We start from the raw sequence: 27,682 nt of genomic DNA, 5'->3' as shown, positions 1-27,682 counted from the left end.
GAGGAAGCCGCATGGCCTTTTATAGTTGTAGAAATCACATAGCATCACTTCTATCATACTCTATTGATCAAAAGAGTCACAAAAGCCAGGCCAGTTTCCAGGGGAAGGCTCCACTTCTCGACGGAAGGATGACAAAGAATATGTGGACATATTTTAAAACTGTCACACTCAGATTGGGAGAAAGAGAGAAGTAACTGAACTGTGGATAGCGTGGGGATGTGGACAGCGGGGAGGGACACACCAGAGAGTCACTTTCCCCAAATACACATTTCCAGAAGGGAAGCAGACAGGCACGGGTAGACCAAAAGAGTCTGAGGGAAAAATCTATAAAAGGTTCTGAGCCACAAGGGAAAGATTGCCTAACAAATCAGCTAATGAGGAAAAGCACCTGTCCTTGGAGATTTCCTTCAGAGGCAAACTGACCCAAACCTGTGGCCCACTGACTTCTGTGAAAAAAGCAAAATCAAATTCATGTTCCTGCCATCTAAAGAATAACTATCACCTTGATCACACTCCAAAATCAAAGTAAAAGCTTACAAAGGGTCACAACAGGCTTACAGTAAATGAGACCATGAAGGAACAAAGAAATACGTGAAGTGCCTCTTCAACTATACATTTGGGGATGCAGAGGGGCTGCCCCCACTGGGTGTGTACCTGAGTTTCCCCAGTTGGCACTGCAGGGCACTCCAGCTCAGACCTGTTTCAGAGCCCAAGGAGGCAAGGCACACACCTCGGAGTGTTCTCTCTCAGGCTGTGGAAACGAAGGCCACTCAGATAGAAATCTGTGGTGTTGGGGTGGTCCATGTAGAAAGCCGACAAGACACGCTGCTGGCATACATCAACCTTTGAAATATCAGCTCAGTTTAAAAGAGACTGTGGCAGAGAGTGTGGCCAATTATTCCCCAGTATCTATCCATTCTCCCTTTCTGTCTTTTCAGATATATACTCCTGGGTTTTAGTTGAGCATATAAATACCCAAATGATTAAGAATACCTTTCTCAGCCTCTCTTGCAGCTAGTTATGGTCATATGACTAAGTTCAGGTCTCTGGATTAGAAATAAAAGTGACGTGTACAACTTTCAGTTCATTGCCTTAAAAATGAAGCAGCCTATCCTGGTTTCCCCTTCTTTCCTCCTTCCTGATAGCTGGGAAATAGTGACCTTTGGAGCAACCTTGGGGGAGGGCAGAGCTCCCTATTGGCCCCGACTGCTCATCTTTGGGATGTTATAATGTGAGAGAATTCATCTTATTTAAGGTACTTATTTAAGTTATAACCTCCATCGTATTTTAGCCACTATATGTTGGGGTCTCTTTGTTACAGCAGCTTAGCCTATTTCCTAACCAATACATAGTCCCTGGACTGTCTCTAGTCTTTTAAACTAAGAACCTAATGTTAGAAAGAATCAGAGAGGAAACACGAGAAACCAGATCCTAAAGATTCCCCCCAATTTGCTCACATCCCTGTTTTCTCTACATCTCCCATCTTCTGAGTCCCTCTTAATTGTCTGAAGTATGTAATATAAGTCTTCCATGATTCCATGAATGGCTGACACTGACCACTCTTTCCGTAGATTATCACTTGTAACTCACTCAAGCCAGTTCAAATGAAGACAAAGTTTTGCTGTAGGTCCCCGAGGCCTCAGTGAAAGGTAGAGACGTTGGGCCTCATGGGAGCTAGAGCTGGGAATTGGGAAGCCATCCAGGATAAAGCAAATACCCTCTCCATCCCTCTCTGGGGGCTGCCACCTCTGGCCTCTTAGATGTCCCCTCTAAGCAGACCAGCACTCTCAACTGTGAATTCTGCCCTTTCCAACTGTGGCTGCCACGTTGCTGGGTCCTACCTCTACACAGTGTTTGCTCAGCCTCCTAAGGCTGATTCAACCCTGAGTGTCTGAGTTTGAGACAGTCATCCTGATTCGCTGCTGGCCAGCCCATGAAATGACTGGTCGTGGGTCAGGTGTCTAAACCTAGTTGAGTCAACGGTGGCTGAGGTGGTGGGGAACTGTCTTGGAAAGTGACCTTTGCCCTTCCAAAGGTCATGAGTGGAGCAGACGGTCAGGAAGGAGCTGAGGACAGGGCAGCTAACACGACATATTCAATATACTTTGGCACCCAGAATATATGGAGCATTAATGTATACATATTGTCAAACACAAGGGCTTAATGGGACATTTCTCAAGTTAGTAGTGTTGATCAAAGGAGTGGTTATGTACTCCTGGTCTTCGTCTCCAACTGAAAAATAAGTTACTAGGAAACAGAGCTGCTGCTAGGAAGTCTCTTGATTTCTCATAGCACTTAGCAGTGCGCTCTGCAAAGGAAGACCTTCAATAAAAGCTGACCCACTGACGGTAATTTGAGCAGCGCACACATTACAGAGGGCACAAGATCTCAGGGAAGAGAACTCACGGAAGGGAAACGTGGGTAAGTGTCATTTTGTGGCATTTCAGAACCAAAGACTAACCAGACATAACCTGCTGAATTTCCAGAGAGAAACAAGGAGGGAGCAAGAAAGAGGTGCTGGGAGCATTTGGGGGATATGACAAGATATCTGCAACATCAGAGCACATTTTCCTTTCCCACAGGTCACAGAGCTCTCAGGTAGCCACACCGGAGCCAAAAAAAAGAAAGATATTTACTGGATTGCATAACCCCAGGGAGATTTTCAAGCCTCTAGTCAAGGGTGGCAGATGGAAATACCCAGCATGTGGCCATCTAACCGCCCAAACTATTCTCATCCTGGAGAATTCACAGAATCTATTATTCTGCGGTCTCATTTACAGTATCCCCAAGTCGCAGTTAGATCTCCCCTGCCAATGGGATAGCAAAGCTCTAAAGACCCACGGAGAATCAAAATTCTCACTGCAGGCAATGATAACCAGCCCCTCCTGTGAATTCCTTTACCAGAGCGGAGCATCTCATTTCTCCTGATTTTCCTCCTTGGGCTCCACCTTCCAAAGGAACCCCCCAGGGAGGGGGCCTGGCAAGCTAGCCTCAACCCCCCTGACAGCTTCACGTCCCTCCACGCACCCCCCACACACACAAGCACACTTTGCTCTGGCTGTTTGGAATCTCTGTCTCTGAATATGCTATTCCCTCTGGCTAGATGCCCAGCCTCGTGCTTGTTGCTGGGTCCATTTTTATTTATGCTTAACGACTGGGCAGAGATTTCACTCCTCTGAAAGCTTCCCATATCCCCTAGGAAAAACAGTCACTCCCCGCTCTCCCAGTCATGTCCTCGTGTCCCCCACGTGCTGTTCCTTCCTCTATTACGGCATTTATCAGATTTCGGGGTAATTATCCCTGGGGCGTTCTGTTTCTCCCTTGCCAACTATGAGCAACTGTGATGTGACTGAGCTTTGTGTTTCTTCCAGAACCCAGGTGGGCCAGGCAGTCGCAGGCACTGTGCAAATGATCTGTGTTTGAAGGAGGAGTCAAGACAGTGAAAGGGTACTGGGTGGGGAGCTGAGGGCCACAAGCTGTCCACGGACAGACACATGTCCCCTGCTCAATCAAACAGCAAAACACGGCTTGTCTTCCAGCTCAGCAAACTTGCAGAGAGACAGTAAGCCCCATACTCGGTCCCCCTCCCCCAGAACTTAGTCCACCTGCCTCAGGAAGAGGCACGCTCTGCCGTGGGTCCAGGCGGGATCTACCACATGCCAGGGAGAGGGAGGGGCCGATGGGGGCAGAAACCAGGACGGGGGAGAGAAGGGGAACCCAGGTGGGGAATGGGGGAGACCGCAGAAACAGCTCAGAAGATGAGCATGGCGGTTACCAGATCAGGAAGCAATTACTGTCGTGAATGGAGAATCATTCTGACTTGCTTCTAAACGAGGGACACGTTAGAAATCCTCAGATGCCTGCTGCGGGGGTTAAAGAAATGGAGGCTTTCGTGATGCAAACACTCCATTACTAAGAAGAGAGCCCCACAGACACAGAAAGGCACAATCAACCTCTCTCAACCCCCTTCTGGTTCTTCCAATGAAGTCAGCATTTCTGCCTCTCCCGGCCCAGCTGGGCTTTCAAACTCTCAAATGAAAAGTGAAGAAACGGCTTCCGCATTCCTCCTGTTAACTGCACCTCCAGCAGTTTTATTCTGGGTAAAGCCAAATAAATTCTTTCAGGGTGACGACTCGCTCCAAGGACCCCTCTAGTGATGCTCTTGACATTGTCTGGCGGCACGAGTTTTGTGGTAAGTACTGACCACCCAACAAATTCTAGGTTGTGACATTTTGGGTTGGATCCCCTAACCCCAGACCACTATTTTTTAAAAATATATAAAGCTCTTTTCCATTCATACTTGAAAATGAAACAAAAAACTAGCACTTCTCCCATCTCATGCCCTCCATGGTTTCTCTACAAATCTTTGGCTGTGCAGTCACTTGGTTTTATCTTGCGACAGAAAGCAAAGGTCTCCTCCAAAAGCATAAGCTCCTTTTCCTCTCAATTATCCAGTGGGGGGCTTGGAGAGGAAGGGCAAAGAGCAGGCACAACTGGAAGATGCTACAGCAGGTTCTCCGGTCCCACAAAATTAGCATCCCCACGGTGACCTGCCACAGGCCATTTCTACCCCTGGCCACCCCCATGCAGTTTATTATCAAATCTTGTCGATGCCATACCCAAACACTTCTCGAAGCCATCGGCCCATCCATCCCCACTGTCATCACCTTCACACGTCTGGTCCACGACTTCCCACTGCCCATAGACAAAGTCTAAGATCCTTCATGTGGCTCCCCAGGCCACCAATCCACAGGCCACTGCTGACCACTCCAGCTTCCTTCCAAGTTATTCTCCTCCTGTCCACCAGAGGGAGAGGGTGTCACGTGGATTTTCGGCCCTTTAAATGCACCACGCTGTTCAAATGCTCAATCCTGGATCTTCTACCCTACAGTTCCTTCTGCCGAGAAGGTTCCTTCTCCCCCAACCCTGCCCTCCTCTTATCCAGTTAATTCCTCCGTATCCTTCCCATTTCAGCTTCAGCATCACTTTCTCAAGAAGGCCTCAGTACCCTATAGAGTCCTGTCACTCACTTCCAAAGCATCCTGTCTTTGCATTTTCCACACACTCCTCACACCACTGACCAACTCAATGCCTGTTTTTCTTACTAGGATGTAGGTGCCATCAGAGTAGAGATCACACTTATCTTGTTCCCTATTACCACCTATTCCCATCTTCCACTCTAAAGGCCACATTTTTTTCTCCCATTTTAACATTCTAAAATTGGGATGCATCTTAAAATCAACCGTCCGTCATAATTTGTCACCATTTTCTCTTTCTCAGCATAACATAAAATAATAGTGGGTCTTATACTTGATGGCATCTTGGTGTTTGTCAAAATAAGGTATGTCCCTGTATCTAATGGGCACAGTGCCTGGCACATGGCAGCCATCAATAAGTACCTGATAAATACATACTGACATACACACACATTTCCCGAAGATCTGATATTAGTCGGGTTTTCCTACATCACAAATACACCTTAAAATCTCAGTGACTGACCACATTAGAGATTTATTAGCTTGCCATGGGTCTGCCAGTTGGCTGTATATTTGTAACCTCAGCTGGGACTGACCCCAGGCCGTGGGTTGGGTTCAGGTCTGACCCATGTGACACTTTTCCACAGACCAGTAGTATATCTGTCTCATAGCAGATCATTAGAATGAAAGAGACCAAGCACAGGGGCACAGCACATCCCAATCTCCCTTCTTGTCCATCTATCAACATTCCACGGCCAAAGCAAGCCTGGCATCCACAGGTAGGGACACTTCCTCTGGCTACTGTCACAGGATAGAGGTGGGGAGTAAAGACCTGAGAGTAAGAATGCACCCACCATAGGCCCCGTATGGAGGAGAGGTCTGTGAAGGGACACCAACCTCACATTTCCACAGCACTGAAGGACAGCTCCCTTAATGGACCATACAGAACATGGCCCTGGTCACCACAGGTGAAAGCCCCTGAGTTAGCAGTGGTGGTCTGAACTGGTCAGCCCTCTGCCCAGCAGGCACAAGGACCCTTCTCCTTGGTTCCCTCGGCTCTCAGGCTTTATTTGAGGTATTTATTTGAGAGGATAGAGTAAGAAGCAATCACTATTCCTAATTCTTTGTTTCTGAAGCTGATTATTTAACCATTGTAAGCCTAGGCTCCAGGTCCCAATCTGAGTGGGTGACTGGCTATTTTATTTATTAAAAAATTTTTTTAATTGAAATATAGTTGATTTACAATGTTGTGTTAATTACTGCTGTACAGCAAAGTGACTCAGTTATACACATATATATATTCTTTTTTTAATATTCTTTTCCATTATGGTTTATCACAGGATATTGAATACAGTTCTCTGTGCTGTACAGTAGGACCTTGTCATTTGCCCATTCTCTATATAAAAGCTTACATCTGCTAACCCCACCACCCTCTCCACCCTTCCCTAACCCCTTCCCCCTTGGCAACCGCCAGGGTGACTGGCTAATTTAGGTCAGCTGGGACATTAGGACCAGAGGGTGAAAGACCCAAGTCCAACTGTCCTAAGGTGACTGGACAACAGAAGTGTTGATGGTCTTGGTCAGGACTTTAAGGAAACTTGGAGGAGTTCTGATGCCCTGATTTCAGTCCCAGGGCTGTTGTGGAGACAGAGTTAATGAGGCCTGCACACCAAGTACAGAAAATGAACATCTCAAAATGCAACCTGGGAGATGCCCCATTAACCAAGCACAGCTCTCCCCAGCACCTCTCCCCACCAGGAGGATGCACCCTCAACTGTCCCGGTTCCATGAAGACACCGAGTGCTTTCACGGCTCCCTTACATCCTCATCTCCCTTTGCTTTTGCACTTTGGTCACTTTCCAGCAGTTGTGTGTCTCTTTGTTTGTATTTCTGCTGTGGCACTTGGCGTAGGGCTGTGCTCTGCCTGAGTGTGACTTCTGGGGAGCTGTGTGGATTTGCTAGGGCTGCTGTAACCAAGCACCAACAACTAGACAGCTTCAACAACAGAAATTTCCTGTCTCGCGGTTCTGGAGACTGGAAGTGCCTCTTCCCCAGCTTCTGGTGGTTTGCTGTCAATCTCTGGCATTCCTTGGCTTGTAGACGCATCACCCAAGTTCTACCTTCATGTTCCCATGGCCGCCTCTCTCTGTGTATCTGTGTCCAGACATGCCCTTTTGATAAGGACACCAGTCATATGGGATTAGCGGCCCACCTTCATGCGGTGTGACCTCATCTTAACTAACTACAATGCAATGACCCAATTTCCAAGCAAGGTCACATCCTGGGGTTTAGGACTTCACCATATGAATTATAGGGGAGAACACAATTCAAGAGACACCAAGACCATTTTTGTATCCCCTGCATGCAGCTCAGGGCCCGGCACATGGGGGCACCCCATTACGTGCCCCCTAACAAAAATGCTGGAAAGGACAGCTCATGTGCTCTCTTGCCCTCTCTCTCTCTCTCTCTCTCTCTCTCTCTCACACACACACACACACACACACACACACACAGAGACACACACACACACAACTCTACAGAAGAAACAGGACAAAGCTGTCACTGTTAGCTTCTGGTGAGTTGCCAAACCTCATGGCCAGCTTTCCAAATTCTCCTCTAAGCATTATCACCAGTACACAGCAAGCAAGATAAAGAAACGGCAACCCAATTGCCAATATACTCAATTAACTATCCTGGCATTGGTGGCTTCTTCAGAAGAGCTTATCTTCCTGGCATTCCTCAGGAGGCGGGAAGGTGGACAGGTGTCATTAGTCTTTCTGACTGACAGGAAACCTTGAGTACAAAGAGAGGGAATATGCCAGCCTCATACACAACCTCCCCTCTGAGCTCACAGGACCAAGGCCGGGCAATGTCTGCTGTTCCTGGTCCCAGGACAGTAATAACCAGTCGGCTACATCACAGGGTGATGGAGGATGTTAGCTTGTACATCAGAGGACCTGAGTTCCCATTCCTGGCTTCACCACTTACTCGCTGTGTGGACATGGCACAACTACGGAACCTCTCTGTTCCTTGGGTTCTTCATCTGGAAAAGTGGGGGTCATTTTCTGTGAGAGGATCCTCCTCTCACAGGGATTTTGTGAGGACTCAGGAGGAAAATATAAGTAAAATGCTTAGAACGGTGCCTGACAGTTAGTGCTTAATATGATGGCTATTCTTATAAACACGCTGCTTGATCTCCTTCCAAAGGACTGACTCACCATCACCTGAGTCTTCATAAGCTCTCTGTTACTAGAAGGATCAGAAGTGGGGCCCACTTAATAGGTATTCATGGTGTCAGTTCTCTATTATGCCATAACAAATTACTCCAAAGCCTACAGGCTTAGAGAACCAAACATTTATTATCTCACAGTTTCTGTGGCTCAGAAATCCAGGAGCGGCTGAGCTCTGGCTCAAGCCTCTTACAAGGCTACAGTTGAGGTGACTCCTGGGGCTGCAGATAGCTCAAGGTGGGATGAAGGGAGAGGCCATTTCTGAGCTCACTCCTGTAGCTCCTGGAGGCCTCCATTCCCTGCTGGCATTTGGTTGGAGCCCTCCCCAGTTCCTTGCCACATGGGCCTATCCATGGTGCAGCCCACAACATGGCAGCCGCTGCCGTCAGAGTGAGCAAGACAGAATAAGCCAAACAGACGTGGAGTCTTTTGTAATCTTATCTTGGAATTGACATCCTATCACTTATGCTGCTATTTTCTTTGTAAAAAGTGAGTCACAATTTGTACACCTATGTTCACAGCAGCATGACTCACAAAACCCAAAAGGTGGAGGCAACTCAAGTGTCTATCAACAGGTGAATGGAAACACAAAATGTGGTACCAACGTACAATGGAGTATTATTCAGCCTTAACTAAAAAGGAAGGAAATTCTAACATATGCTACAACATGGATGAACTCTGAAGACATTCCAAAAGTGAACCAAGCCAGTCACAAAAAGACAAATACTGTATTATTCCATTTATATGAGGTATCTAGAATAGTCAAATTCATAGAAACAAAGTAGAACAGCAGTTGCCAGGGGTTGGGGAGGGGGAATGGGGAGTTGTTGTTTAATGGGTATAGAGTATTTTAGTTTTGCAAAATGGAAATGTTCTGGAGATTGGTTGCACAATAAGGTGAATGTACTTAACACTGTTGAACCATATACTTAAAAAATGGTTAATATGGTAAATTTTATGTTAAGTGTAGTTTGCCACAACTGAAAAAAAAAGTTAGTTCCAAGGTCCAGATCACATGCAAAGGGATGGGATTATACCAGGGCATGAACCCCAGGGGCTGGGGACCACTGAAGGCTGCCTGCCACATTGTCATGTATCCAAAGTTGGAAAGAATCTATCTGTTCAGTTAGGACTGAATCCAACATATTTAAGGCCACCTGAGTGCCGGCCACAGCCAATATATGCACGGCAGCACCTGTTGACCCTCAGATGCACCCTCCCAGGGAAAGTTCCTAAGCAACAGAAAGCCATATGCAAAGCTTGCTCCAAAGCCACTGCTTGTGGAATTATCTGGTAACAGGTTATGCTTCCAATGAATGAAGCCACAGTTACAATTCGATTCCAGCACAGCGTTCTTCGGTCTCCAATACATCCCATCTGGAATGGAAAGGTACGGTAATGACTGCACTTTCATGGTCCCATTCCCGCCTCTGAGTCCTGGCAGGGTTTGCTGTTGCTTTGAAAGGTCAGCGTAAGGCAGGGAACTAAATGGGGACGAGAGGAAGAAGGAAGGAGAGGTGCACCCAAAGCTGGAGTCTCTCAGTGGAGACATGGCTTTTTCATATCCTCATCAAATTAGAAGTATTTCAAGCACCCTATTTCCTGTCTTGGGGTCAGTTTTCTCCACTCCATCAAAATAAACATTATAAAATATAATTTTCTTTTCCCACATCAACTGAAAGCAAAGATGCATTTTTCAAGGGCTGGAAGCCCAGCAGAAGCAGATAGGATGTGTTTTAACTAAATGAGCTTGTGTACAGAAGATGTCCAGCACAGTATCTGGTGCAGGGTAGGGCTCGATAAGTATTCACTATTATTAAGATGATAATAGGTCAAATCCTACATGGTATAAGATGATACGTTGTCTACTCAAGATGCCTCTGAAATTCCTCAGGAAGACACTACAGTCTCTAAAAAGCCCAGTAAGGGTCAGGTTTTCCCCCAGCACGGGCACAACAGTGTTCCTTTTAACACCAAAATCAGCAGTCAGTTTGCTTTGGCAGCTACATGATAGGGAAAAGCATCCCCTTCAATACCAGAATCACACTCGGAGCAGAGGGACGTTTACATCGTTAAGAGAGATGCAAAACTGCAGGCTGGCCAAGGGAACGGAGGTCCAGATTACCATCTCATGCGCACTGGGGTGGGGGCATACTCCCATCGAGGGAATGACAGAATCATCTGTTCTGTTTAAACAATAATAATAATCCTTCTTAACGATTATTTTAATAGATTATGGATACTTGAACTCAAATAACTTTAGCACGTGTACAGTGTAATACTGCACAAGGTACAAATTAGACACAGCTTAATAACAACACCTTACAAAGAAATCTTTTCTAGTCTTCAGCACTCACTGAATCCACTATGTGCAGGGCACTACCTATGCTACTAGGTACGATCTGTGTGATTCGAGAGGCCAAAAAGCTTCCTGTTCTTAGGTAGCTAATGGAGATGCCTTTCCACAATGGGCATCCTTGCTCAGAGGCTGTCACATTGACAGCAATGGACAGCTGTTACACATGCCCTGATGGGACTAGTTTTCTGAGAGCACGTGCAAAAAGAGCTTATTTTCTAAAGGGAGGTCATTGGGTATGGAAAGCACAAAGCTGTGATTCTAAGGTAAGTTGCTCCAAGTAAGGCATTTGCCAAGAGTTGGGCTTGGTGTGTATGTGTCCACCACCAGCTCTTCCTACACCTCATGCTTATAATATGAGAGTACAATATATAGAGAGAAACGAGCTGGACTTGAACCAGCCTTCAGAGGAACAGTTCTTCTTAAGGGCAAGCAAAAATCTGCTTCAGCAAAATGCTGGGATAGGCACGGGCTAGGGGGAGCACTGTAGGTGCTGCTAAAAGCATCAGGATGAATTCCCTAACTTCCAAGTTTTAGACTTGAAAGTCCTTTTGTTGACCATCTCAGGGCACCATTAGTGAGTCTAGGATACATACACGCATAAGAAACAATATATATGGAAAGTTTTTCTCAATCCCGCCTATCTAAGCTGATATTTACTTGATTCTGTGATTACTGTTCCTCTACCACTGCCAGTGGCCGATGGCCGATGGCCCAATGCCATATGCTTTGGTTTATAAAAACGTGACTTTGCGTAAGCCTAGAAACACCTTGCCATTCACCACTGAATCAGAAGTTTAGAAATCCCTAGGCAAATGGCAAGATTAGAAACCTCTCTAAAGTTAGTGGATAATAGTGGTTCACAGATTTGCACGTGAATTCAATTCACCTGGAGGGCTTGTTAAAATACAGACTGCTGGGCCCACCTCCTGGGTCGATTCGGTGGACCTGGGTACACCCTGAGCTTTGCATTCCCCAAGAGTTCCCAAGTGATGCTGATGCTGCCGGTCTGAGGATTCAACTTTGAGCACCACTGGTGAGGAGAAGACACGAGGAGGGAATTTTCTAGGTCAGGACAATCAGAGGCGAACTCTACCCAAGACTCACCTACCAGAGCTGCTCTCTGTATAAATTTTGGTAAAGTCCATGTAGATACACATTTTGTCTTCTCTCGTCTATGGACCTCAGGCGTACGGATTTGGATGGTTCATAATTCCTTAATTTGTGGCGCACTCTCACCAGTGGTCTATGCATGACCCAGTCATTCATTCATTTTTAATAACATAATAAACACCAACCAAAATAAAAGCCAGGACCTTGAAAGGAACCTGCACCTAACTTCATCTTACCTCCCATCTTTCCTGCCTCCCAACATATGAATTAACCAGATATCCATCTTTCTCTTGCTTTTCTTTTTTACAGTATTATTAAATTTATAAACTGTGGTACAGTCATACAGTGAAATACGGAATAATGGTCAAAACAAATGAACTCTGCCAACAAACAATAAAATGGATGGATCACAGTAACATAATACTAAGTGAGAAAAGTAAAGATTACATATGGATGATACCTGTTTATAACATTAGAAATATATGCTTTTTAAGATGCCTTAAAATTGACATGCATTTTTAAATCTTTGTATTTTTTTCTCATCTCTGAAGAAATAAAAACATGTTTACTGGAAAAGAGACAATGAGTAAAGAAACGTACCCAGTCAGTTTTAACAGGGGAGGATATGACCCCTCCATGTCCTTCTGGGTTTCCTAAAAAGCTCCTCTTTCCATCCCCAAATGCACCCTTCAGTTTCCATCCAACAGCTCTGAGGTTGAGACCTCTGATAGGAATAGGCAAGTCATACAAGAGGAAACAAAGCAGTAAACAAACACCCAGGGGAAAATGTTAACGTTGCTCATAATCAGAGAAATGCAAATTAAAGCATTTGGGGAGCTATCATTCTATGACTACTAAATCAGCAAAAATGGGAAAGAGGGAACAACAGCGAATGCCTGGGATACTACTATAAACCCGACACGCGCAAATGATACTAGCAGCAGTGGAAAATTTTTAAAAATTTCCAAACAGCTGTATGACGAGGTGTAGTCATGAACTGTGCAGATGTCCCACTTTGCTGAATTTATCCTGAAGAAGTAACTCAATGGAAAGAAACAACCTAGGTGGCCCCCAACAATGCAACAATTTAGAAAACCACAGTAGAGCACCGAGACGGTGTGCAATGCAGCTGGACAAATTACAATTTTGAATAGAAAATGTATAGTTGATATTTAATGCGTGAGAAATACAAAATGGTAGGTGCATTACGGTTAGAACCATGTGTACGAGGGCTTCGAGGTAAAGAGCAGAAATTAATATGGCTGTTGTATTTGAACATGGGATGGGTGTTGTTTTCTTCAGTGTCGTAATTATTTTTTTTTAGAGCTTGAGAGGCTCCTACCTTGAGAACTTTCACAGCTTTCCTCGTCGCTGTTGTCTTGACAGTTATTTTGCCCATCGCAAATGAAGCTCTTGTCAATGCAGAGGCCGTTCTTGCAGTGGTAGCGGGCAGTGGAGCAAAGCAAAGGGTTTGCTGCTGTGAAGGGAAACCAGAGCAGATCACCAGGGAGGTTAGCCAGTCCCCTTAGGACCCCCCAGAACCTTCTCCAGCCAGGGGTATGTCCTGCTCGGGAAGCAGCAAGCTCATCTTCTAGGATGGCTGACTCAAAGCCCATCCTGGGAGACTGGTCAGGCAATGACCTGGACAGGATGAGACTTACTCTGCTTCATTCTAAAAGCTCCTTCTCCCAAGTCATCATGCTGGTGTCCTATAACCATACCAACATGACCAGAGGGCAACGCCTTGCCCTAACCGGTCAACCGCTAGGCGGGCCAGCAGCCTCTGAGGGGCCTGGGGCAAAACCCGAATCTCCCAGGAGAGTCAAGAGTGGAATGGTCAGTAACATAAGAGACACACAGAGAAGAGCAAAGCCAGACGGAGTAGATGGATCGGGGATCCGTGAACCTCTGCCACTGACGGAGTGATGGCACGATCTAATCCAAGGCCTATGTCGGATCCTTCTGGTTCCCTAACTATGGACCAGCCTGGTAAGTCCTCACGTTTCCTTATGGCTCACCAAGGTGAGCTCCATCTCTGCTTTGCAATCAAAGAAGCCCATGAACCCACTGGCTCAGCCTGAGCAGCTCCTTGTTGCAGGCACTTTCAGGAACCCCCCAAAAAATGACAGAAGTGGCCCTTCCCCTCAAGGAAGAAGGTCGCAACCAGCCAGCATAAGGTCAGCACAAAACCACTTAACAACATGTAAGCAAATCTCCATGGAAAATCACAATTTCTACAGCACAGTTTATCTTGCTTCCTCACTCCTTGCAGTGCAATTCAAGCAAGGCTCTTTCCAGGGCTCTATTTTCAATAAATAAAGCAGCAAAGTAGAAATTACTCCAGCCCCCAGTCTGCATTTATTAGCTGTGTGATCTTGGGTAACTTACTTCACTTCTCTGAGCCTCGGTTCCTTTATCTGTGTGCAGAACTGACTCCACAATTTGCAGGGCCTAGTGCAAACTGAAAATGCAAGGTCAACTGTTCAAAAATTATTTAAAACTTCAAGAAGATAAGTGCTGGGCATTAAACCAAGTGTGGCGTGCTTCTAAGCTAAGCACGGAGCCTGTGCAGGTCACAAGTCCATGAAGCTAGCCCTGCTACTTACAGCGTTAATTAAAGCATCCAAGGAGATGGCATGTGAGAAAATGTACACAGCAGAGTCTGACACGTAGTGCAGAGTCTGACACGTAGCACAGGCTCAGGAAATGTTGGACATGCTCCCCAAGTTATGTCTGCCTCGGTCCCCAGGGTGTGGTCCTCCCTAAAGGAGTGATATTGGTGATAACGAAGAGGGGTCATCATGGGATCTCGGGTCACAAACTGAGCCGGCATCTGCATTATACGTGGTACGAAGAGCACCAGAGCAGGATGGCACAGCCATCACTGAAGACGGCTACAGGATCAGGAACAAGTCAGAGCCGGCATCTCTGTATGGTCCTCACCAGCAGGATGGCAGTTGTAATTTATCTTCCCCATATGCCTCACGGAGCTATTGTTAAGATGCACAGAGATCATAGCTGCAGACTTCACAGGGCCCTGGAGATCCAAAGGGCTGTGGAGTTTTTTATTTTGTAACTGTTCAACTCAGAAAGTTTGGTTTGAAAGGTCAGAGGAGGAAGAGGGAGGGGGAAGCCAGTGCTCTTAGTTTTGAAGATGATGGACCGGTGTGGAGGTAAGCAAAAGGAGTCTGGCCTGAAAATGGAAGTTTTAATTATTTAAATCGCTGTGGGCCAGAGAATGGTTCCACTTGATCATGCTGAAACCAAGGTCTGACTTCAGCCAAAACCAAAATGGGGAAACCCGAAACCATAAGTCACGTTTGGTTTCTGTCCAAGGCAGCCCTCCAAACCCTTCAGCATCTCACCACGGTGGCCTCTGGCTTCCCTGGGACCTTGTGGGTCACATCTACGCAGTCAAAGCATCAGCAACGATCAGCTCACTCGAATGGACAGCCTTGGAAAGGCACCTGAATTGCTCCAAGATGGGGCTGCTGCAAACTTATGTGAACCGCCCCAGTAGGGAAGGCAGTGCTGAACCAACCCTGCAGACGCGATGGCATCTACTGACTTCTCTTCAGTCTTAAACCCTTTCAACCTCACAAACTTTCCCAAGGAAAAGAAGTCACATATGTGTGCATGTGTGCATGTGCACGTGTGTATATACACACATACCACATATATGTGTATATATGTACATGTGTGTATATCCAGATCACACATATCTTCAAATGAATTAAGACTGACTATATCTTAAGACACAGCTCTACTGATAAAGAATCCACAGGGACTGAAAACCAGTTTCAGTGCATAGAATGAATACATGTATTTGGTATTAATGCATATAACCAAAAGGACTAGGACCAGAATACAGAAAGAACTCTCACAACTCAAAAGAAAAAAGACAGGGCTTCCCTGGTGGCGCAGTGGTTGAGAGTCCACCTGCCGATGCAGGGGACACGGGTTCATGCCCCGGTCCGGGAGGATCCCACATGCCGTGGAGCGGCTGGGCCCGTGAGCCATGGCCGCTGAGCCTGCACGTCCGGAGCCTGTGCTCCACAACGGGAGAGGCCACAACAGTGAGAGGCCCGCGTACCGCAAAAAAAAAAAAAAAAGACAACTCAACAGGAAAATAGGCAAAGGACATGACAGGGCAATTCCCATCAGAGCAATGGCAAACACTCAATAACAACTTGAAAAGATGTTGACTATGGCCAGTAATGAAGCACCACTTTAACCGCAGCAGACTCGCCAAACTTAAGGTCTTAAAATCCCAGGTTGTTGGCCAGGATGGGGAGGGAGAGGATGACTCAGAGACTACTCGTGGGAATGCAAATTGGTAGATCCACCTTGGAGACCAACTTAGTGATACCTGGTGATATTTAAGGGGCATATGCCCCATGGCCCAGTCATTTCGCTTCCAGCTACACACTCAGGGGAGAATCCTGAACAAACAGAAATGTGTGCTGAAGCACTGTTTGTAAAATAAAAACATTAGAAATGACCCAAATGTTCACCCACAGGAGAATTAATACCATGTGCTACACTGTTAGAATTCTACAGGAGGGGATGGCTAGCTTTTTCTGTACAGGGCCAGATAGTAAATACTCTAGGCTTTGCTAACGTTTGGGTCTTGCACTGTGTCTTAACTACTCAACTTTGCCATTGTGGTACAAAGCGGCCATGGACAATTCATAAACGAAGGGCAGGGCTGTGCTCCAATAACACTTGATTTACAGGTAGTAAGTACGTTTAAAGTAAGTAACTTTCAAAACAGGGCGTAGGCCAATCTGGCCCAGGGGCTATCGCTTGCCAACCCTCACTGAACAGCAGTGAAAAATGAATGAACCAATAAACAATAAGGTCCTACTGTATAGCACAGGGAACTATATTCAATATCCTGGGGTAAACCATAATGGAAAAGAATATAAAGAAGAATGTATATAGGTAGATAACTGAGTCACTTTGCTGTACAGCAGAAATTAACACTGTAAATCAACTATACTTCAATAAAAAAAAGAATACAAAATCAAAAAAAAAGAATGAACCAGAATCAAGATGGATCAATCTCACAAATACAACAGAGGGGGCGAAGTTATAGAAGATATATGCAAGTTATATAAGAATAAAAGTTACAGAAGAATATGTATAGTGTTGTACCAATTAGACGAAGTTACCCATGCAAAAGAATACCATCAACTATGGAAGATACAAAAATATATACTTGCATTGGAAGAAACAGCCCTAAGTTCAGGACAGTGGATGCCTCTGGAGAGAAGGGAGAAGGATAGGGTCAGAAAGGGGTGTACTGTAGACTTATAATATTTGGTAACACTTTATTATTTTAAAAATCTGAAGCAAATAAGGGAATATGGTAATATGACTTTTTTTTACCGAGATATAATTGACATATAATATTATATTAGTTTCACGTGTACAGCAGAATGATTTGATATATGTATATACTGAGAAATGATCACCACAGTAAGTCAACACCCATCACCACACATAGTTACAAAATCTCTTCTGTGATGAAAACTTTTAGGATCTACTCTCTTAGCAACTTTCAAATACACAATATGGTATTATTAACCATAGTTAATATAGTTATAATATTATAATGTATTATTATTATTATATAATATAGTATTATTAACTATTGTTAATATAGTTATAATAATTTAACCATAACTATAGGTAATATGATTTTTAAAACAGGCTGTTGGGAAACACAGATGTTCATTTAATTTTATTTTTCCTTTTCAGTATGTTGGAAAGACTCCACTAAAAGTTTCTAAGAGTATAGTCTGGCAGAGATGTCTCAGTGATCACTCATTTTCCTTTTCCTTTTCTCTTTTCCCACAAAATTCTCTCTGGTTCACAAACCCGTCTTTAGTATCTTTCACACTTAGGTGCCCTGTTGCTCAGAGAACACAGGTACACGCTGGTAAACAGACACACCTGGGATTCCTCCTTGTCAAGGGCTCCTCATAAAATACTGTGTCCCCCCACCCCCAATGCAGGGCAGAGAAACAGAGGCAGAGGATGCTAGAGGAACCTCCCCAAACCCAACAGCAAGCCAGAAAAAGGCCTCCGAACCATCAAAACGCACTTTGGGATGTTGTTGTCCTTTAAGTGCTGGGAGTGTCCTCAGGAAGGGCCCTCCAGCCTTCCCCTCCCCCAGGTCTGTTGATTCTCCGGTTATGTAAATTCCAACAAGGTTTGTGTTACAGTTCCCAAGGACACAGCAAATTAGAAGGGAGAGAGGACGCCGTTGCCAACCTGCAGACAAACTGCAAGAAATAAAAGCTGACAACCATGGGAGGGGACCACAAAGCTATAAAAAGCCACCTGAAGAATTCCAAAAGCAGAGCAGCCTAAGATAGCTTCAAAAGAGACCAGAAAGTTCTAAAAGGAGTCAAAGCCAACCCTGTATTATAGCCCAGTCTAAAAACTAACATTCCTAAGAACGGCCCTGCACTGTCACCAACAGAGGTAGACACTGAGGAAGCCAAGAGGAGATCCCCGTCAGAGGCACACTCACTTACCCAGAGTAAAATCTCCCCAAAGACCCCAGACAGCTCAAGTTTCACTATATTTCTTCCAGGACCTCTGCAGCATTTACCAGGCTTAAGCCAGATTTCAGGGTGCATGTATGGTGGACCAACCCTATAGGCTCTGGGGGGGGGACGGAAGTCAAGTCTTAGGGGTTTCTGTGATGCCGTGGATCCTCACCCTGGACCCTGAAACATAACTGATCAACAGACCACCCATAAACTGACCACGAAACACTTCCTACTTTGGGATGTTATATCTCTGCATCTTCTAGCAATATTTAATGTGCTCCACATGTATGTTTTCTTTGTCCTTCCTGAGGTTTTCCAGTCACTGAAAAAATGTATTATTTTACTCGCTTAACTAGGAAGAGGAACATTGCATTTTATAGTATTTATTTCAATAAGGATGGAAAACTGTCCGCAGAGTTAACTTCAAAAATTCAACTGCGACTCCAAAGTTCCCCAGCTATTATTGCCACCACAAACACAGAGATCTAAGAATCTGTCTCCCAGGCCACAGTACTCAGGAAAGAGAAGGCGTCTGTCTCTCCCTGCCAAGGGGAGGGAGGAGTGAGAGGGTTAAGCTCAGTGGTTAATTAAGCTGGTGGCATTCACCTCAACCACATCTGAAGGAAAGGACCCAGGGCCCACTGCAGTCATCCAAAAGCAACTGACCGGCTTCAAGACAGGAAATGAAGCAATCTGTCTCCAGCGGGACGTAGGAAATGTTGCCTTTAATCCATTTAAAGTCTGTGAAGTCGGCCCCTCTCCCACCTCAAAGGGTTCTTGACAAAACACATCAATGAGAACCTCCTGGCCACCAGTCCCCACATCCCCCATCTGCTCCCCATCCCGCTGTGGTGCCCGCCCACTTCCTCACCGAGCATCCCAACCTCATGGTCTCCGTGGGTATCTTGTCTTCCCAGCCCCCGTTTCCCTGGGAACCAGGCAACTGGGGGACATGGAGCTGCTCCGAGACTTCCTCTGTTCCAGGACAGAGGATGCCTGGCCCCAAGCCTCTCTGCAAATAATCGGACCCATTAACAAGTACTGCTCCTTTGTGGCCTGGAAAATGCTGGCAGCCTGGACCTTCAAAGAAGAGGTGGCTTGTCTGTGGCCAGCTGCAAGTTCTTGCCTTCCTTTCAGAGTCCACCCACAGGACCTCTCCCAGCAGCCCTTGGCCCCCGAGACAGATCAGGGCCATGTGCAGCCGTCTTCCGTCTTCCATCTTCCGAGTCTGCAGGAGGGGAGGGGCCACCACTCTGGTAAAGCAGGAGGAGGCAAAGGTTCCTCAATCCCGTCTGCCTCTTCCCCAGCCTCTAAGGACCCGAAGGATCCGAACTTTCAGAACCCTTTGAGAGGCAGCACAGTGGCAGTGGCAGTGGCAGTGGCAGACCCTGATTCACTGCTAATGGCCGTTTGTTTCCTCCTCCTTGTAAAGGCTTCCTGGGCCTGGCTACCTCCTGTCCAACCGCCCAGCCTGTCTCCCGCCAATTTCGACTTCACCGCTTCAACCACCATCCTTCTGTGGATGGCTCCCCAAATCTTCCCTCCAGAGATAATCCTCTTTCTCCGGATGCTTCGAGGACACCTCTGCCTGAAGGCCCCCTCACCTCAAGCTCTGCATGTCTGAAACTGACATCCTTCCCTCTCTCCCCAACCTCTGCCTCTCTCCTTGGATCCACTTCCATTAAAGGGACCACCACGTCCCAGCTCCCCAGGCTCCAGCCATGCTTGACCTTCTCCCTCTCCTCGCTCTGCACTCAGCTCAGAATCAACTGCTCCTCGTTGCGTATAAAATACAATCCTAGATTGTTAACTTTTTTTCTCTTCCAGTTTTATTGAGATATGATTAACATACAGCACTGTATAAGTTTAAGGTGTACGGCACGATGATTTGATTCACATACATCATGAAATGATTATCCCAATAAGTTTCGTGAACATCCATTATCTCATATAGATACAAAATTAAATAACTAGAAAAAAATGTTTTTCCTTGTGATGAGAACTGTTAGGATTGACTCTCTTAACAGCTTTTATATATAACGTATAGCAGCATTAATGATATGTATCATGTTGTACATTATATCCCTGGTACTTATTAACCAGACTCTTAACTTTTCATGACCTGCCCCAGCCTACCCTTCCAAGCATACATTTTTCTGTAATGATTAGCAGTGAGGGTAAGAAGTCCACCTGGGTTCAAATTTCAGCTCTACCACTCACTAGCCACATGACATTAGGAAAATTCTTTAACTTCTTTCAGCCTCAATTTCCTTATCTGTAAAATGAAAATAAGAATAGTGCCTCTGTCTTAAGATTTTGTGAAAATTAAGATAATGCACTCGATACAAAACAGAAATAAAGTCACAGATGTAGAAAACAAACTTACGGTTACCAAGGGGGGATAGGGGGAGGGATAAATTGGGAGATTGGGATTGACATGTACACACTACTGTACATAAAAAAATAACTAATAAGGACCTACTGTATAGCACAGGGAACTCTATTCAATACTCTGTAATGACCTATATGGGAATAGAATCTAAAAAAGAAAAAATAAATAAAAATTTTAAAGTTTTAAAAAGGGTACAAATGAGCTTATCTACAAAACAGAAATAGAGTTACAGATGTAGAAAACAAACTTGTTACCAGTGGGTAAGGGTGGGGAGGGATAAATTGGAAGATTGGGATTGACATATACATACACACTACTATGTATAAGATAGATAACTATAATAATAAGGGCCTACTGTACAGCACAGGGAACGCTACTCAATACTCTGTAATGACCTATATGGGAAAAGAATCTAAAGAAGAGTGTTTATATGTATATGTATAACTGACTCACTTTCACTCAACTGAAACTAACACAACATTGTAAATCAACTATACTCCAACAAAAATTTTAAAAAAAAGTTAATGCACCTGGATAACTGAGAATCGCATGTGGCCCACAGCAGGTGCTCAATAAATGCTTGTAATAATAATTATCATTGGGGATACACAGTATAGTGGTTGAGAGTTCAGACCCTGGGGCCTCCCTGGTGGCGCAGTGGTTGAGAGTCCGCCTGCCGATGCAGGGGACGCAGGTTCATGCCCCGGTCCGGGAAGATCCCACATGCCGCGGAGCGGCTGGGCCCGTGAGCCATGGCCACTGAGCCTGCGTGTCCGGAGCCTGTGCTCCGCAACGGGAGAGGCCACAGCAGTGAGAGGCCCGTGTACCACACACACACACACACAAAAAAAAGAGTTCAGACCCTGGATTTATACTGCCTGGGTTGATGTTACAACTCTGTCACATACTGTGTGACCTTAGGCAAGTTATTTAACCTTTCTATGTCTCAGTTCCTTATCTACAAAAAGGGAGTCATAATGTTATGAGCCTAAAATATCACACCTGTAAAGCATATAGAAATGTGCCATATACATAGTAAGTACTCAGTCATTGTCAGCCAAGTAGCTTCTTATGCTCTGCACAGTCTGCATACCTCACTGCTGAGCCTTTAGCCTAAAAGACTCCATGGAACCATATTGCCAACTTTTAAATGGCACCCATCTTCCTAGGTCCATCTCCTTCAACAACTCCCACTGATGAGCCCAGAGGGAAATAATCTCTCCCATCAGTGGTTCCCACAGCACTCTCCACTGTCAACCCATATTGTATTTATTTGGGTATGACTCTTTCTGTCTCCCTTGCTTGAGGATCACCTCAACATTGCCAGGGTCCTGCATCTGACCCATCTCTTTATCCCCTGCAGCATCTTGCAGGGTGTCTGGCACAGAAACTGTAGAAAGAGAATGAGAGTCTGAAAGAAGGTAGGAGCTGGGGTGAATGAACAATGTGCAGCCTAACTATGCCCTCTGGGTGTACATCTGAAACCAAAGAAGAGGGCCAAGACATCCCCATGTTGAGAATATATCCTGATCGTCTGTCTTCTTCTTTAACCCTCTGTTTGATTCGTTGCTTGATCCACTCATTCCACAGATACTTAGTATTGCCTATAAACGAAGCACTCTACTAGGCACTGGGGATAAAAGAAAACCCAGTCTGTTCTTTTTTTTTTTTTTTCTTTTTTTTGTGGTACGTGGGCCTCTCACTGCTGTGGCCTCTCCCGTTGCAGAGCACAGGCTCCGGACACGCAGGCTCAGCGGCCATGGCTCACGGGCCCAGCCACTCCACGGCATGTGGGATCTTCCAGGACTGGGGCACGAACCCGTGTCCCCTGCATCGGCAGGTGGACTCTCAACCACTGCGCCACCAGGGAAGCCTCCAACCCAGTCTGTTCTTAAAGAGCTTACACTCTAGTGGGGAGACAGGCAGGTCAATGTGCACTGAAGATAAAGCATGAGAAGTGTAATTTATTCCACGTGCATTTATCCCGTGCTAAGGCTGAGCCAGGCTATACACTTGGCACTGGGAGTACAGCTGTGAACCATGCAACAGTACCATCTCATGGCCATCACGGTGTAGCAGAGCAGGCAGAAAATAAACAAAAAGTGGTGGTAAGTGCAGAGGAGAAGAGTGACTCGGGAAGGAGACAGAGTGGGAGACTGGAGAGGAGAGGAGTTATCTTCACAGGGTATTCAGGGCAGGCCTCTGATTAGCTGACATTTGTTTGGAGGAGGCCCAAGATGGTGTGCCAACACACAGAATGACCAGCCCAGGCTCGGCAGACCAGGAACAACTCCCTAAGGAAGCAGGTCATACAGGAGCCTTTAAGGGGACCTTGCTGATGGAGCTTGGAAGCATAGGGTACAAGCATCCTCCCGCCCCTCTGCTCACCCAGCCCCTCCGACATGAGGCACAGCTCCCTGAGGTTTCCACTCATGGATCTGCTGAGGGGTGAAGAAGACGTGTGGAATCTAATCTGGGTTGACATGAATAAAGCTACAGAAATACACAAGCACCAAGGGGCTCCGCGATTAAAAAACATAGACACACTGGCTGAGCAATTCAGCTCTTTAGGGGGACAGCCAAGAATTCATCAGCAGTGGGAGAAAAACAGTCCAGCACACAGTGGGTTTTCTGAGCACAGCTATGCTGAAAATAGCAGCAGAAGATCCCACTTGAAAGAATTTTCCACCGTGGTCACCCAGACCACTCTGCCATATCTCAGTTCCTGGAAGGAGTCCTTGTCCTCCCTGTCGGAGGACCTGGGGAGAGCTGTGCTGCCAGCCCATCCAGGGCTTCACCTCCAGCCAAGGATGTCTGAGCCCAAGGCAGGAGGAAGAGGCCAAACACAGTAAAAAGGAGAAAGGAAGGAAGTGAAAGGGCAAAATCTCAGCACTGTGATCCTCTAGAAGGAAACACTGGTCCTTGCTTATCCTTCCTCCTGCAAAATGAATGCAAACAGTGGAAAACACACCCACAGAAATAAAGTTCTTTAAAAATATGACTCTCCAATTATTTGCTGAAGTCAAGACATCACCCAACAAAACTGCTCCTTTATCTTTTATTTTTTTTACCATTTTATTATGGAAAATTCCAGTTACATACAAAAATAGAGACTGGCATAGGGAACCCCTGTGTTTCAATCACCTGGCTTTAATAATTACCATTACAATCCAAAAATGGGCAGAAGACTTAAATAGATATTTCTCCAAAGAAGACATACAGATGGCCAAGAGGCACAAGAAAAGATGCTGAACATCGCTAACTGTTAGAGAAATGCAAATCAAAACTACAAGGAGGTACCACCTCACACCAGTCAGAATGGCCATCATTAAAAAGTCTACAAACAACAAATGCTGGAGAGGGTGTGGAGAAAAGGGAACTCTCCTGCACTGTTGGTGGGAATGTAAGTTGGTACAGTCACTGTGCAAGACAGTGTGGAGGTTCCTCAGAAAACTAAGAATAGAATTACCATATGATCCAGCATCCCCACTCCTGGGCATGTATCCAGACAAAACTATAATTCAAAAAGATGCATGCACTCCTATGTTCATAGCAGCACTATTCACAATAGCCAAGACATAGAAACAACCTACATGTCCATCGACAGATAAATGGATAAAGAAGATGTGGTACATGTATACACTGGAATACTACTCAGCCATAAAAAGAATGAAATAATGTCATTTGCAGCAACACAGATGCAACTAGAGATTATTATACTAAGTGAAGTGAGTCAGAAAGAGAAAAACAAATACCATATGATATCACTTATATGTGGAATCTAAAACTATGACACAAATGAACCTATCTATGAAACAGAAACAAAACTACGGACACAGAGACCAGACCTGTGTTTGCCAAGGTGGGGGGTGTTGGGGGAGGGATGGAGTGAGAGGTTGGGGTTAGTAGATGTAAGCTTTTATATATGGGATGGGTAAACAACAAGGTCCAACTGTATAGCACAGGGAACTATATTCAATATCCTATGATAAACCATAATGGAAAAGAATATTTAAAAAAAAAGAACGTATATATATGTATAATGAATCACTTTGCTATTCAGCAGTAACTAACACAACAATGTAAATCAACTATACTTCAATTAAAAAAAGAAAGGAAAAAATTTATTTTCCAGTGTCTAAGCAATAAACCCATAATTAAAATGAAAAAAAATTACCAATACGCTGACAAATCTGTTTCAGTCCTACCTCACCCACTATCCCCCCCCACCCCTACCCCACCCCGGAGGAAAGGCTTGAAGCACATCCTAGATACCATGTAATTTCACTTTCATATACTCCAGTATATGTTTCTCAAAGATAAGGATTTTTTAAAAATAATAAACAGAATGGGAACATATGTATATGTATAACTGATTAAATTTGCTAAATAAAAAAATAATAATAATAATAAACAGAACGCCATCTTTAAACTTAAAAAATTAATAATAATGCCTTAATATCATTAGATATACAACCACAATTCAAGATTTCCCAACCATCTCAATTTTTTTAACAGTTGGTTTGTTTGAATCAGGGTTGAAACAAGGTCCACATATTACATTTGGTTGGCTTGTCTCTTAGTCTCTTTGAATCTGTAGGCTCCCCCTTCTAATTTTTTTTCTTAGAATTTATTTGTGGCTGAAACTGAGTGGTGGAGAATATTCCACATTCCGGATCTGGCAGTTTATCTACCCACGGAGTCACTAACATGTTCCTCTGTCCCTGAACTTCCTATAAACTAGTGGTTAGTATTAAGAACTGGATGTTCGTGTTCCCCCCAAATTCATATGTGGAAACCCTAACCCCTAATGGATGGAATTAGGAGGTGGGGTCTTTGGGAGGTGCTTAGGGTTAGATGAGGACATGAGGGTGATGTTCTCATGATGGGATAAGCGCCCTTATAAGATGAGGAGGAGGATTTCTCTCTCTGTGTGTGGACACACCAAGGAAGGCCATGTGAGGTTATGACGAGAGAGAGGGTCCACACCACCAACCCGACCATGCTGGTACTCTGACCCTGGACTTCCAGATCTGTGAGAAGTAAGTTTCTGTTGCGTGTGCCACCCAGTGTATGGTATTTTATTATAGCAGCCTGAATTGACTAAGACAGACTAAGAGGCTCAATCAGATTCAGGTTGGATGTTTGGGGGCAGAAATACCATAGAGTGGTGATGTGTGTTCCTTTTGGGTTGTATCAGAAGGCAAATGTCTGGTTGTCTCTTTTCTTGTGATGCTCAAACTGACTTGTGGGAGGATCCAATTCCAGGTCAGATGCAGCAATCACACCACACCCTGGCTCTCCCAGACTCCCAGGAAACTGGCAAATATCAGAGAGATCACAGAGAGGGAGGAACTTGGGAAATCAACTTCATAAAGTTGTTTTTGAACTCCGAGGCTGATTCCCAAGATGCACATTCATGGATCTGGTCCTAATCAGCACACTAAAGATGGTAAGAACTAAATGCATAGACCACTGCCCAGGTCCCAGACTGGCCACTGGGAGGTGCAGACACAGAACAGGTCCAAACAGCACTGCAAAAACAGTCTAAAAACAACTGCGACTACAGCCCACTGAGGGCTTTATTGCCCTTCTAGAGGGCTGTTAGGAACTTGTGGCCTGACCCAGCAGGGTCATTTGTCCACTAAAACAAAAATACAAGCCTTCTCTGTGGGCTTTAAACAAAACCCAAAGTGTCATACATAGTAATCAAATAATCAAAATATAATCCAAAATTACTTGTCATATGAAAAAACAGGAAAATCTCAACTCTCATGGGAAAGGATAATCAACAGACACCAATAGCAAGATAAGGCAGATGTTGGAATTTTGTGACAAAGACTTTAAAGCAGCGATTATACAAATACTAACAAGCAACCACAAACACTCTCGAAACAAATGGAAAATAGAAAGTCTCAGAAAAGGAACACAAGATGTAAAGAAGAACCAAAAGGAAATTTCAGAACTGAAAAATATAGTAACCAAAGTAAAAAAGAGTCACATTGTATGGGCTCGAAAGTAGATTGGAGATGACAGAGGAAAAAGTAAACCTGACAAAAGAGTAATAGAAATTATCCAATCTGGATAATAAAAAAAGATTGATTAAAAAATGGACAGAGTTTCAGGGACCTAAAATTGTTATCAGAATCCCACAAGAAAAAGAGAAAGAGGATTGACTGTAAATCAACTATATTTCAATTTTTAAAAAGAGAGAGAGAATAGTTGAAAATGTACTAAGTACGGCAAAAGACAAAATCCTACAGATTCAAAGAGAACCCTAAACAGGATAAACAAAGAAATCCACGTACCCAGACACATTGTCATCTAAGACACATTGTCATCTAAGTGGTAAAAACTAAAAACAAAACAAAAATAATCTTCAAAGCAGCCAGAGAAAAGTGGTGTATTTTCTCAGGGAAAACAGTTTAAAATAACTGCAAATTTCTCACTGGAAACAAGAGAAGCCAGGGGAAGTGGCACAACATTTTTAAAATGCTTTAAAGAAAAGAACTGCCACCCCAGAATTCTATATGCAGTAAAAATATCCTTTAGGAAAGCAGGTGAAATAAAGACACTCTCAGATGAAAGAAAATTAAGAGAATTTGTTGCCAGCAGACCTGCTTTAAAAGAATTGCTAAAGTAAGTTCTTCAGACAGAAGGAAAATGATACCAGAAAAAAACCTGGAACATCAGGAAAGAAGGAAGAGCAACCAAAATGGTAAATATCTGGGTAAATATAATAGACGAATCTTCTCCTCTGGAGTTCTTTTAAACATACTTGAAAAGTTAAAGCAAACATTAAAACATTGTCTTTTGGGATTTTTAAAGCATGAAGATGTACTATTTAAAACAACTATAGGGCTTCCCTGGTGGCGCAGTGGTTGGGAATCTGACTGCCAATGCGGGAGACACGGGTTCGGGCCCTGGTCCGGGAGGATCCCACGTGCCGTGGAGCAACTGGGCCTGTGGGCCACAACTGCTGAGCCTGCGCTCTGGAGTCCGTGAGCCACAGCTGCTGAGCCCGTGTGCCACAACTGCTGCGGCCCGCGTGC

At 44.8% G+C, this 27,682-nt stretch overlaps 1 protein-coding gene across 6 annotated transcripts in view; it reads right to left on the bottom strand.

Annotated features, from left to right (window-relative positions):
• LDLRAD3 (low density lipoprotein receptor class A domain containing 3) overlaps positions 1 to 27,682 on the bottom strand; it is a 268,879-nt gene that overhangs the window by 108,669 nt on the left and 132,528 nt on the right. For 4 of the 6 annotated variants that reach the window (XM_081240427.1, XM_081240426.1, XM_081240425.1 and 1 more), the window contains exon 4: positions 13,018 to 13,152. In XM_081240427.1, coding sequence (XP_081096553.1) covers positions 13,018 to 13,152 — 135 coding nt within the window. The remainder of the gene's footprint in view (positions 1 to 13,017; positions 13,153 to 27,682) is intronic. The other 2 variants (XM_081240428.1, XM_081240424.1) reach the window with 1 other exon arrangement.

This window comes from Mesoplodon bidens (assembly GCF_964165515.1).
Source record: "Mesoplodon bidens genome assembly, chromosome: 7".
In the NCBI taxonomy this organism is placed as follows: Eukaryota; Metazoa; Chordata; class Mammalia; order Artiodactyla; family Ziphiidae; genus Mesoplodon; species Mesoplodon bidens.
This window is presented reverse-complemented; position numbering and strand designations above follow the sequence as displayed.